The 12,948-nt window shown below is 30.6% G+C and overlaps 1 protein-coding gene across 1 annotated transcript in view; it reads left to right on the plus strand.

The window, feature by feature from the left end:
• Positions 1 to 8,454, plus strand: part of LOC127702393 (CD109 antigen-like) — a 40,826-nt gene extending 32,372 nt beyond the window's left edge. The window contains exons 29-34 of the mRNA XM_052206590.1: positions 1,063 to 1,478; positions 1,878 to 1,940; positions 2,351 to 2,493; positions 3,258 to 3,432; positions 4,275 to 4,380; positions 5,825 to 8,454. Coding sequence (XP_052062550.1) covers positions 1,063 to 1,478; positions 1,878 to 1,940; positions 2,351 to 2,493; positions 3,258 to 3,432; positions 4,275 to 4,380; positions 5,825 to 6,012 — 1,091 coding nt within the window. The 3' untranslated portion in view covers positions 6,013 to 8,454. The remainder of the gene's footprint in view (positions 1 to 1,062; positions 1,479 to 1,877; positions 1,941 to 2,350; positions 2,494 to 3,257; positions 3,433 to 4,274; positions 4,381 to 5,824) is intronic.
• The last annotated feature ends 4,494 nt before the right edge of the window (positions 8,455 to 12,948 follow it).

A 12,948-nucleotide genomic window follows, 5' to 3' on the forward strand; every position in this document is an offset into this window, starting at 1 on the left:
TCGTTCTTGAAGATATTGATTTGATATTTGGTATATAGTTTTATCATGACAAGTTATAGATCAAGTTCGAATTTTGTTGCCGGTCTGATGATTTAGTCCAGAGTTATGGACCATAACTCTGGACCATATCTAATGTTAGAGTACTATGTTAAACCATATTTCTGTACAAATGGAGATAACTCATTTTTTAAAAGACATTCTTTGTTAAATTATTTGAAGAATTTTTTGGCAGGTTTGTTTGTTATTTAGTATAAACTAAAATGAATGCTATATATAAAAAAAAATTAGGAAGAGAAATCCTTTAATTAGATAATAATCTATTTTATTATTAATGTATATATTGCAATACATTACATTGTGTAGATAAAAGTTGTTGACATTTTATAGATAAGTTACAAATCTATATTAGTTTGTGACAAATGAAAGAAAAAATATTTGGAACTATTAATTATATTTGATTATAATTTGAAAATAGATATACACTGTATTACATCATATCTAATTTTAGAGAACTATTAATCATATCTAAAGTTATTTTCACCAATATAATCAGTTTTCCACACTGTTTTTAGTCATGCTTGAAGATATTGACATGATATTTACTTTTTGTTTACACCATGACAAGTTATAGAACAAGTTAGCATTTTGTTCCAGTAAAATGATTTTTTCCGGTAGGGGACTATGTATTGCCATGCAATACTCTCAGAATGCTTGTTTTATGTAATATGATTTCTGATTAGTTACTATACATGTTACAGTAAGCCATACATTATTTTATGTAATATGATTTCTCTGAATGGTTACTTTACTTGTACAGTAGGACTAAGATTATTTGATGTTACATGATTTCTGATTGGTTACTTTACTTGTACAGTAGAACTGAAATTATTTAATGTAACACTTCTGATTGACTTATCTACAAACAATCTATAAGGGACAAGAACTACATGGTTATACTATTTTAAAGGAAAAAATTGACCAAAAGTACACTAAAATAAAAAGTAATTGATGTTTGATAATTTAGTCAAATTCATAACAAAGATCAACCAAATGTATTTTCAGGTAAAGAAACATATTTCGCTGATGATGTAGTGCGGGACAATCCATCAACCTTTATAAACACAGTCCGATACCTTCTACCAAGACTGCCTCTGGTTAATGATGGCTATGCTGTTCAGACTACTGCTTATGCCTTATTAGCTTACATGAATCATGAAAAAGATCAACAGGCCAGTGGCGTTAAGCAGGAGCGTGACTCTATGATGAGGTGGCTTCAGTTTATGAGGAATTATTTTGGTGCTTTTGCATCCACTCAGGATACACTGGTTGCTATGGAAGCGCTGAGTGAATTCACTAGGATAGATCCAAACCGAAATGTCTTCAACATGCAAATACAGTTGCAGTCGTCTGCTACTCATGGATGGATGAAATACCTTTATCTACTAAAAGATAATTATACCAACCTTGAACAGGCATCAGTAAGATATACACATTTTCTATCGCAATGTTAAGAAAATTAAAATTTTGACTTCATTACCTGTTAGATAAATACATTTTTTATATCCAAGCTTTCAAATTTAGGTTGCATTATTGGTAAAATATACATATTTTAAGTTCCAATGTTAGGAAAAGTTTTAAGTTTTGGCTTCATTATTGCTAAGATATATATAGAGAATATCATATGGCTTTTTCAATATCACATCCGTATCAACCCGAGACATCAATATAATCCCAAGAGCTCTGCTAGAGGGATCATATTGGTTGAGGGTTGATAGGGTGTATTTCTCCAGCCGTGATATTTCAATAATGGGGATAATTTTAAAACAATTTTAGATATTGGGCTATTCTGACATTAGCACAACCTTGTATTTTTTCAGATTCCAAATGTATATGGTCAAGCCTCAGTCACTGCTTTAGGTATTGGGAGAGCTATGTTGCAGGTTTGTTGATATTATTTCATATTGAGAAATAAACATTTTTCAATTTGTTTTTGGTAAATTGATTTATATCAGCATTATTATCTTATTCAAGATGGTTCCACAAATGAATTCATTTGAATATCAGGTGAAATATCAGTTGAAACTTGATAAGTTGGTTGTTTCAAATAAAGTAAAATATGCAAGGAACTATATTCTACACATTCTCTCTTTGTTTTGGAACTACATCATTGACACTCTCTTGACGCAAACTACTGTGAGGAGTGAAATTAGATAATTTTTAATGTGAAAAAAATCATCTAGTGAAATTATTGGTTTTTATTTAACTTGGAAATCACAGAGTCTCAATGCAACCAATATAAGTTTTGTTACAGACTGACAGCAAATAATATTTGTAATTTATATTTTTACAGCTCACAACAACAGTAAATGTAGAATGGGAAGAGAAAGTTCGTGAAACTGTTGACTTTCAAACATTCTACGATCTCTATCTAGATGATGAACCCAAATTTAGTGGCAGGAATAATTCCATCTTGACTCTACATCCTTGTGTCAGGTATGTGACTTACTGTCAGAGCAAAGTTTAGATTTATGTTTTCTGAAGAAAAAATGGAAGTGGAAATACAAAAGAATAGGATTTGAGGACTGAGAATTAATTGGGGTTGTCAGCATCCTCATTTCTCTGCAATAACCTTAGAACTTTAATTTTCATCTAAAATATGAACTGTATACAGAGAAAGTGATCTCAACTGAATACTGCATAAACATGACAACTGATTTTGAACTTTTGTCCCAAGAAATACAATAAAAAGTAATTTTCAAAGAGAGAGAAGTCTAACAGATAACACAATTGCCAAAAAAAAAAAAGATGAAAAAACCTGTGGAACCAACAACAGTGTTCTGAACTGGGTCAACTTAAGTAGCTTTTCCTATATTTGATATATCAAATAACGATATAACTGTTATGGTAAATGAAATTTATTTTTCATTTTTGGCAGTTTTCCCTTTATTTTCCAGATTGATTTAGTTCCAATCACAATAACACTTCTCCTTCCTCTGTTTTTTTTTCTATGGATTTATTACTTTTTGTCCATATAGGGAAAATAAATAGTGTTTCTGTATAATTTTTTCATAGTTTTGACAAAAATTTGCCAACAAACCTATAAAAAAATGTATTTTGTTGAACATTAAAATTCATGGTACACCTTAATTCAACAAAAATCCATACAAATTAGTACCCAACAAATGATAATAACTTCATAAAAGATAGGGGGAAAATTGGGATTACAATGTTATCTTGAGATATTTTTTCTGTTACAGTTGGGTGTATCAAACGAGAAGTAAACAAGCAGGACTCAGTGTGTTAGAGATAGACGTACCCTCTGGTTATGTGGTGATGAATCATACCCTGAGGAATATAGTACGACAAGGAGTACCTGCTAATCTGAAGAGAGCAGAGTACTATGCAAGGAAAGTTGTCCTGTATTTCAGCTATGTAAGTATTTGTATAGAAAAGATTTTTTTGCTGTGCATTGGATTGAGGTTCATGTCTTTAATATGACTATTTGAAATCTATGGAATTTAAAGGTTAATTTGAAAATTGAATTTATAACATAATCAGTAAAATAGGGTCTGATTTCCACAACAAATGTCAGTATATAGGCTTCTGGTGCAAAGTTGTCTTATTGGCAATCATACCACATCATCTTATTTTTTATTTAATTATTCATTAGTGAAATCTTTGCAGTTGGATTCCTGGAACATTTCTGAATTTCAATTTAGTTTTAATCAGGTTTATTAAAACAAATTGAATGATATTCCAGGTCATTTAATTGGGAAACTGGCAGAAAAATTAACACCTTTAGAAAAACTGATTTTTCATTGGAAATGTTATTTACAAAAATCTTATTTCTCTTTTTGTGAATAAAACAATTTATCCCTGAAGAACAGCATGTAGTGTTTATACTTATTCAATAGACTATTTTCATATTACCGACTTTCGACTCCGGATTATATAATTTGTCGACTGGTTACCTTCGACATCATGGTACCAAGTCAGGTAAGAGCATGCTAAAAAAGTTATACCAAGCTTTCAATCGGTACAATTTTGTTGGAAAATTACCTGTTTAACATTTTTTTTTCACTACAAAATCATCGGAAAACAGTAAACTTTCCCCTCAAATTACACCGATTATATGTTTGATTTTACTTACTTTGGTTGCTTTTACTTGACTGAGTACGTACCATGATGTCCAAGGTAACCAGTCAACAAATTATATAATCCGGAGTCAAAAGTCGGTTATATGAAAATAGTCTATTTTTCAATTAATATTTCAGTTGGATAACAGTAAGACTTGTGTGAAGTTTGATGCCTACAGATGGTACCCTGTAGCTAACATGACTATTCAGAACAGGATGAGAGTGTATGATTACTATGAACCAGGTATGTTTAAATCAATACTACATAAACCTTCTTCAGCAGTTACTTCCCTTTGCCTTCTTTGGAGACACCATGTACAATTGTAATGAGACATTTCTTATTTTATTTTTGTGTGTGTGTGCCATCAACTGATCTCCAGTCAATATAAAATTAAGATGTGGAATGATTGCCAATGAGACAACTCTCCACTAGAGACCAAACGATGACCTAGAAGTTTATTCTTTTTGTTTGTTGAAGTCCAATTTTTATCAAGTGCTTAAATCCTTCTATATAAGCTAATTTGTTAATATAAAATGGAGGTTGTGCAGTCCACAGTTAGGTTAGATTAAACAGTATGAAATTAGTATTTGCTGCTTCTTCACCAATAACATGTAGCATTTATAATCTAGAGCAATAATTTAATTTTGGATGTAACACGTTTTCTGATTGGCTGACGTTGTTTTGTTTATCAGCTCATATACATAATTTTGTCATGTGACCGTGACGTCATCAACGTTTTTTCGTCGTTTACTCCGGTTTAAAAAGAATTTAGAATTAAATTATAAGAAATGACTGCAATATTTTTTCTGTCTATTCGAAATAACATAAAAAATGTGGTGCACACTTTAAAATAACCTGCTACGCAGGTTATTCAGTGTGCACCACATTTTTGATGTTATTTCTTCATAGACAGAAAAAATATTACAGTCATTCCTTAAATAATTTTCTAGCATTAGGTCGTATAAGTTGTGTGTCTAGTATTGTGCCAATAGATCAGCCTCTATATACAGGAAAGGTGATCTTAATATAACATTCAGGTTTTCTCTTCTAGAATAGGATTGAATAAGGATAAAAATTACATGCTTTACATCAAAAATCCATTCAAGCCTGTGAACGATAATAGATTGGAGCATTATTGATGAGATATTTTACTTTTTTACCAGTATATAATGTCGACTTGAATTACTTTTTATTATACCCCCACTTTAAAAAAGTGGGGGTATACTGTTTTACCTCTGTCTGTCCGTCCATCCATCAGTCTATCCGTCAGTCCGTCCTTCTGTCCCACGAATATTTTTCGTCGCATCTTTCTCAGGAACTACAATACAAGGATTTCTGAAATTTGGTTTCAGGGTTTATATAAGTCAGCTATACTGTGTGATGCGTTTTCAGATTCATCACTCAACAACTTCCTGTTTACCGAATACTTGTATCATTTTACACATGATAGCCAAGTTGAAAATTTTCGTCACATTTTTCTCAGGAACTACAATACAAGGATTTCTGAAATTTGGTTTCAGGGTTTATATAGGTCAGCTATACCGTGTGATGTGTTTTCAGATTCATCACTCAACAACTTCCTGTTTACCGAATTATTTGGTTAGGGGTATCATCAGTGAGCAGTAGCTCGCAGTTTCACTTGTTAGCACAATTATTATGTATAAGAATTTTATTTTGTCTCTTCCAGGAATGCACAGGACAAGATTCTACACAACTTATGATTTATTCAACTTGAATATTTGTTACGTATGTGGATCGTACCAGTGTCCATATTGTCCATTCTTCAATGTAGCAACAGTGATAAAGGCAACATTTACAACGATAACACTTTTCCTTGGATTTATCGTAAAACATTATCTATCAAGAGTGACTTAGCAGTGACTTAGTCCCTATTCAGAATGTCTTCTCATTGTTATTGTTTTGAATATTGATATATCTCAGAAATTTACTGTTATGCATAGAAATATATGAAAAAGACGACATTATGTACATATATGAATTCATCATTTCTCAAACTGTCTATTCATTATAATTCATTGGACACTTTTTTTTTGTTGACTTCATCAAATTAAAGTTGAAATCATTTATTTGTTTAATAACTCTGTGATTCATACCAAATGTTATGCAATGGAAGAATTTTTGTGAAATCAAAGGTTGCTATATTTGTGTCTTTATTTATACATTTTGTGTTAATGATTTAAGACTCATTTAGTCCCTTAGACAATTAGGCTAAACTTTTTTATGGCTTGCATATATAGGTGAAATTAAATGTAAAATGTCAAACACACTCCATCTGAAATTTTCTTTCTTTTACCTGATCAAAATATTTTGTTCTTCAAAGTTTGGAATCAGAATTTTTTTTAGTTTAGAAAATAACCTTAACCCTCCCCTCTTCAGAGTTCAATGGTAGTTCCCTAAGGTTATTTTTAAAAATGAGCACAAAATATGCATAATTGTAGTTGTGGGAAATTTGTATAACCAAGATATTGAATATACATATGGAAATCTAGAATTCCTAAAGATGTACATAAATGTTTTCTTCTATATGCCTTAATCAAATACTACATTGCATGATTGGTTATGATTTTACATTTGTCAATTAAAAGTTAATGATAAGTATCAAACATATCATATCCTTGTGACATTCCTTTTTTTACAAGCATTTGAAATTTTCTATTTTGATATTTGTTAAATGGATGTATTTTGAAGTCATTGAAAACATATCACATTTCTTTTGTATATGTCATTTTATATTGTACTTATATTAGACAATATATGATAATCAAAAGTGATTTTTAAGCATGAAATCTCTTTAACATTCCAAACATTCTGAACATTCCCTTATTGAGAGAAATTTGCTGCATATCTAAAATTATGAATTATATAATAAACTCTTTTATTGGATACAAAAATATTTTGAGAGCAGCCATTTATCTTTAATGGTCTCTGTTATGAAAAACATAGTTGATCTCCTCACCAGAGACCACAATTCCATTGCTGAAATGTTGATCTTGTGCGAAAGGGCAATTTTTTTACCAAGGTTGTACCTTTAATATTTTTTAATGTTGGTCCTCCTGACAAAACATTATTTCCCCTAAGGTAACTCCGTCATAATGTAAGAGACGCAGCATTGTTTTTATTGGTTGTGTCATAACTTTTTTTTCTCTTTTTAAATGGTCATACATGTGCTGATTAAGTGATTACAAATAACACAATTATCTATATTTATGTTTGAGGATTACACATTTTGTATATATTGTAGATATAATTTTGTATATATTAAACATTTAATCATTTGAATGAGACAGGTGAACTTTAAAAAAAAAAAAAAACTGTACCAAAGGTACCATCTGACTGAATACTAAAAGACTTTTTCATGAATGAATTCAAATGCCTTGATTCGGAATAAGTATGTCCCCTGATCAGTCTTAAGTTGTTTTTTATGAAAATTTTGGCACTATAACAAAACAGGATAAAAATGTACTTTGTCTTTAATTTTTGTGGTGTGCTCTCCCCTCATTTTATGTATTTTGGAAACAAAATGAAATTTGACTGCAAAAAGGTAATGGCATTACCACAGAAGAGCAAGTTGGTACAAAATTATGAAGGTTTCTGCTAATTTTGAATTGTATACCAAAAATATAACTAATTTTGGTTGTATAATGAATTTTTTATTTTATTGAGAATATGACAAACCACTTTTCAGTGCCATATTATATTTTTTCTTCTTTCCATGTATATATATATTCATGTATAAATGTGCTGTAATTTTAGAGTGCTCTCATCATCATTATCCAGACTTATGTTTTCTAACAGTTTTAACCTTGCAAACGGTTATCCAGAATGATGTGTTGTACACATGGCAATCATCGTGATAATAATGTGTAATACATTTTTGTTTACCAGGGAGAAATTTCATTTGTGTAATAGCATTTTTGATGTCACTGTTTCATAATTCTGTTTCTGAAAAATGCAAATGGGCGTGTCAAAATACATGAGTACATAATCTGGATAATTTTTGTAGGAAACTAAAAAATACATTTGTATCCTTTAATTTCCATAATAAAATTTTGTAGTACAAATATTCAGGAAGATCACATATCAGCCTTTGCAATTTGAAATTTTATAATAAATGACATTCCATTTTGTACATTTTTCATTTATAAAAATTGACATTTAATTGTTTTTATTATAAACTTTTATGTAAATCTAGTTTTGTAATTACTATACATATGTAAAATTGTAATAAAAAAGATGTGTTTTTATACATTTAATCAACATTCCTTAATATAATGGAAATAAATATTTTAATAATGATGTACTTGTTTCATTTGTTACTTACGGCCTTATAGCTTATGCTTGGAAGTATTGAGATTTCAGATGTGAACTTTTTCTCGTAAAAAAAGTCAGAAATTAAGCAAAAAATCTACTTTGGTTTAAGACATAACTTCAAGAAATCCAATTCTGATCGCATGCTGTGATTACCTGATAATTCACCTGGTTTTGTATTCTTATAAAACATTATTAAAATCTGTTCTGAAATTATTAGGCTGACCACTTCAATGTTTTCTTGAATGTTTCTCTGTTTTCATTCAGAATCTTATATCTACAGACCCTTTAAGTCTTGCAGTGGCTGATTGTATTAAACTGCTGAATCAGTATAACTCAATTCATTTTAATTTAGTATATATCAGTATGTAAAATGTCATAAGTTCTTGATGGTTGACCATATTTTCACTTCAGTGGTCATGTGAAGTTTTCAGACAAAACTCATTTGGTATTTAGATTCTGATTTCATTTTATGCTCAAGCGGTCGGGTTGTTTTTTTTTAGGTAAAATGTGTTCTTCATTGACAATGCATGATGGGCCAACGATATTTGGCCTTCTTTTACTTTAGGGGTCCCGACATTTTTGGATTTTACTTTCGGGTTCCCGGTCCATAAAAGTACAAATGAGAAGTAATGGGTTGCTGAAGCACTTACATATAGCCTTCTTTTACTTTAGGGGTCCCACAACCTATATATATATAATTTCAATGGGACCCCTAAAGTAAAAGAGTGCTATAATGCCTTATTTTACTTTAGGGGTCCCACAACCTATATACAAGCCAATGCTATATAAACAATCAATACAACAGTATCAATTTTTAATACACTATATATTGTGGGACCCTCCCATTTTTTAGTAATAATGTTGGGACCCCTAAAATAAAAGAAGGCCCAATATTTGATATATTGATCGACGGTTGTTTGCTAAGTGTCCAGTAGCAAATATTTCATGCATCTTCAGGATTGAAATTCCTGTATTTGATACACGACTTATTTCATATACTGTGAAAGTACTTTTATTCATGTGTATCAATTTTTGTGGTTTGAGCAAAAGTTACGTGTTCGTGGGTTCTTAAATTCATGGATTTTTGTAATATGAAAAAAATTGAGTGAAGAATTTAAAGCTATCAGAAACAAAGATTCTTGAAAATAATCATATGTTTATAATGATTTGTTGGACATTGTAACATTGCAAAATAAGGTTTTCATTTTCACTTTAATAAAATAATTGTTTTCAGAAATAAGCTGATTCATCTATACTACAAATAGTTTTGATTGAAGGAAATTGGAAAGTAATCATTTTAATTGTTGCAAAGTGCACAAGTGTTATCAGAATGAAATGATGACACTAAATGACCCAAGATAGAAAGATCAACAGATTATCAATCATCAAAGGTGTTAATTGGGCCCTAACATGTTACTTAAAGAAACGGTTACATAAAAAATGCTAAAAATATACTTTGAATTGTAGAATTAGTTATTATGAAATAAAAAAACAAGCCCATGTTGGGGCCAGTTTTAGTGCCGACTAGTTATACAGTATGGGTTTTTCTCATTGAAGGCCGTACAGTTGTATACAAATGCTTACATCCACTTTAAACCACCTTATTTGAACTTGGATAATTAGTTGTCTCATTGGCAATCATACCACATCTCCTTAGTTTTATACCAATATGAAATTACTAATTTTTTTTTCATATGAAAATTCTGAGGAGATAAAAATTTAAATGAACACATCATCACGGTAGGTCTGACTTTCATTGATCGAAACTAATATTTTATGAGAATTAAAAGTGTAAAAGTCATAGAGTTAATATTTTATTTTAGATTAAATGGGTAGAAACCTGCCTGAAGTTGAATATACAAATGTATACTCTATTCTCCAAAGTGCATTTGCTAGTATTTGATGTATCTCTAGATGATATGTCCATATCCATGAAGTCAAACCTACATAAAAACTGGCATGTTTGTCCATTCTTCAAAAATCGCAATAATAAATGCATACAATAATTTCTGAATTTACAATATATGATATCAAATATAGGACACCACACAACCTTCAACAATGATCAAAATCCATACCACATGGGCAGCTATAAAAGCTAGGTCCTCACATATAGCTTTAGGTTACTGAGTAAAGATTTAGCTTCCTTTCCTATATTACATAATGACTAAATATGATACATCAACAACATTTGGAATGTGGATTTGTTGAAAGGACTATACCCAGTATGTCTTTCTTACTATATTTGACACGTGAATTTTGTGGCTGACTAATGACCTTAACAAGAAAGTCCCACTCCAGGGGTCAAGTTAACTTTTCAGGTTTTGGTCTGTTCCTCAAAACGTTTTGTATGTGAATTCTTAACTTCATAAATGTGTGCAGCTGATACTTTTGATTTGACCTTGGCATCAGTTTCAAAACCCATTTACTCTTAAAATCATTCAAGTATTGCTGCAGGTGAGACATTTTTATGTATCAACTGTTGTTAACTATTGCTGAAGTATTACTTTTGAAATGAAGATAAAAACAATTCAAACTAGAATTGCTATCGCAAGCAATAGCGGAGGATGTAACCCTGGACTGGACATTGCAACAGTAGCAGCAACCATTGTGAATACATACCAAAGTCAAATGGCACATCTTTATATGCCAGAACTTCCAAGCCTTTGAATCTCCCCTCCCGTAAAAAAAAAAAATGCAATCATCCCGTAAAGTTTGAGATCTATACTGTAAATTCAGAAATTATTGCGATGTTTTTATTATTGCGAAAAATGCGACAGGGTTATAATCGCAATAATTAAAACTCTCATTTTGAACATTTTTATATGAATCAAACAGGATTTTTCTGAATATCGCAAAAATTAAAATCGTATTTTAGTCTAAAATTACAAAATCGCAATAATAAATGCACGCAATAATTTCTGAATTTACAGTATATAGTTTGGGAAATCTTTTGAATCTAAAATAAGACCCGCCTGCGAGGAAGAACATGGCATCACTTGATGCTCAAGGATATAAGCGTGGACATAGCACATCAAAGTTCCTTATAGAGGGGAACTTTGAACAGACAACATGTGAATATATTGACGGAGTAGCATATTAACTGTTCATTTTTTTCTTTATTAGGTAACGAATGGTTGATCCCGGATCACACAATATATGCATTTGATCTGTATTTTATCCTATCCAATTTAATTACATGTTTATCAATTGATTTCACCTAATGTGTATATATTAGCAGGTGTTTGAATCCTGTTCAGCCTCTAGTTGTCTACTAGTTTTCAGACAGACAAGTGACAAATAGGCCCATACTTCAGGATCAGCATTGTTCAGTATGTTGGCCTTTCAAATCACAATTTTTGTTAAGAGTAAAAGCACGTTTAATGATTATATATATATCTTTTTGCTCTAAAAGATGGATTGTGTGAAAATGTATAAAGGGAAATAACTCAATAATTTGCAGTCGCAGAGTAAAGGAATTGTAGATCATTTCCTTTTATTCAGAATAGATCTGACTGAGTATATTCTTTTAGGCTTGTTATGGTGTTATATTTTAGAATGTTCTTATGCATATTGCAATCACTTACATGACTTACTAACTACATAGCTGATATGGACTGTATTTTAATCTGTCTTTCAGTTAAATGAACTAGGAGAAGCTGTCCAAGTTTTATAACAATCCATAAAGGTTTACAAATTTATCATGTCAAAAAAGCATAACCCCAGACTGTCTGCAAATGTTTACTTTGAAAAATCTAAGTCAATCTATCAGAAAAATACTGAAAAAGAAAAAAAAATATTTTCAAAAGTTTGCTTCAGACATTATCTCTTAATCATAAAAAAGCTTCTGCCAAAGTTTCATAAAATTCTATGAAGGTTTGATAAAGTAATTGATGTGTAACAAACTTTAACCACAGACTATCTATTTGTTTAATGTAAAAAAAACTAAGTCCATTTATCAGTTAAAGAAAATGAAATAAATATTTCCAAAATTTTGCTCTGAAAGAAGACTTTTTTGTTGAATTAACTGAATGTGATTTTTTTCCTTGGTAATACTGGTTATTTCAAGCAATACTATCAAGTTTTATCATAATCAGTTCAAGAGTTTGAGAAAAATCTAGTATAATGTAAGACGACACCTACAGGTTGCACTTTGTAAATACAGCTGTTTCACAAACCACGCCTCTTTTGGGGAGATATATAATATTCATAGATATTTTGTATTGTTTACCTACTGGTTCCCATGTATGAGCTCTATGTTTTATCTCGTAGAGACATTACTTGGGAATGTTACCAGTAAATATACACATGCATAGCGGCCAAATTGAAATCTGTGGATGACCCAAAGTGAAGGGAGGGGTAGTACAGAATTTTAGTATAAGTTTAAAGGGGCATTAGCTGTCAAAATCATGTTCACCAATTTGACTCAAATTTTCATATTTGATTTATATCATACCAAAACGTATATCCACATTACAA

This window comes from Mytilus californianus, unplaced genomic scaffold (assembly GCF_021869535.1).
Source record: "Mytilus californianus isolate M0D057914Y unplaced genomic scaffold, xbMytCali1.0.p SCAF_5, whole genome shotgun sequence".
In the NCBI taxonomy this organism is placed as follows: domain Eukaryota; kingdom Metazoa; phylum Mollusca; class Bivalvia; order Mytilida; family Mytilidae; genus Mytilus; species Mytilus californianus.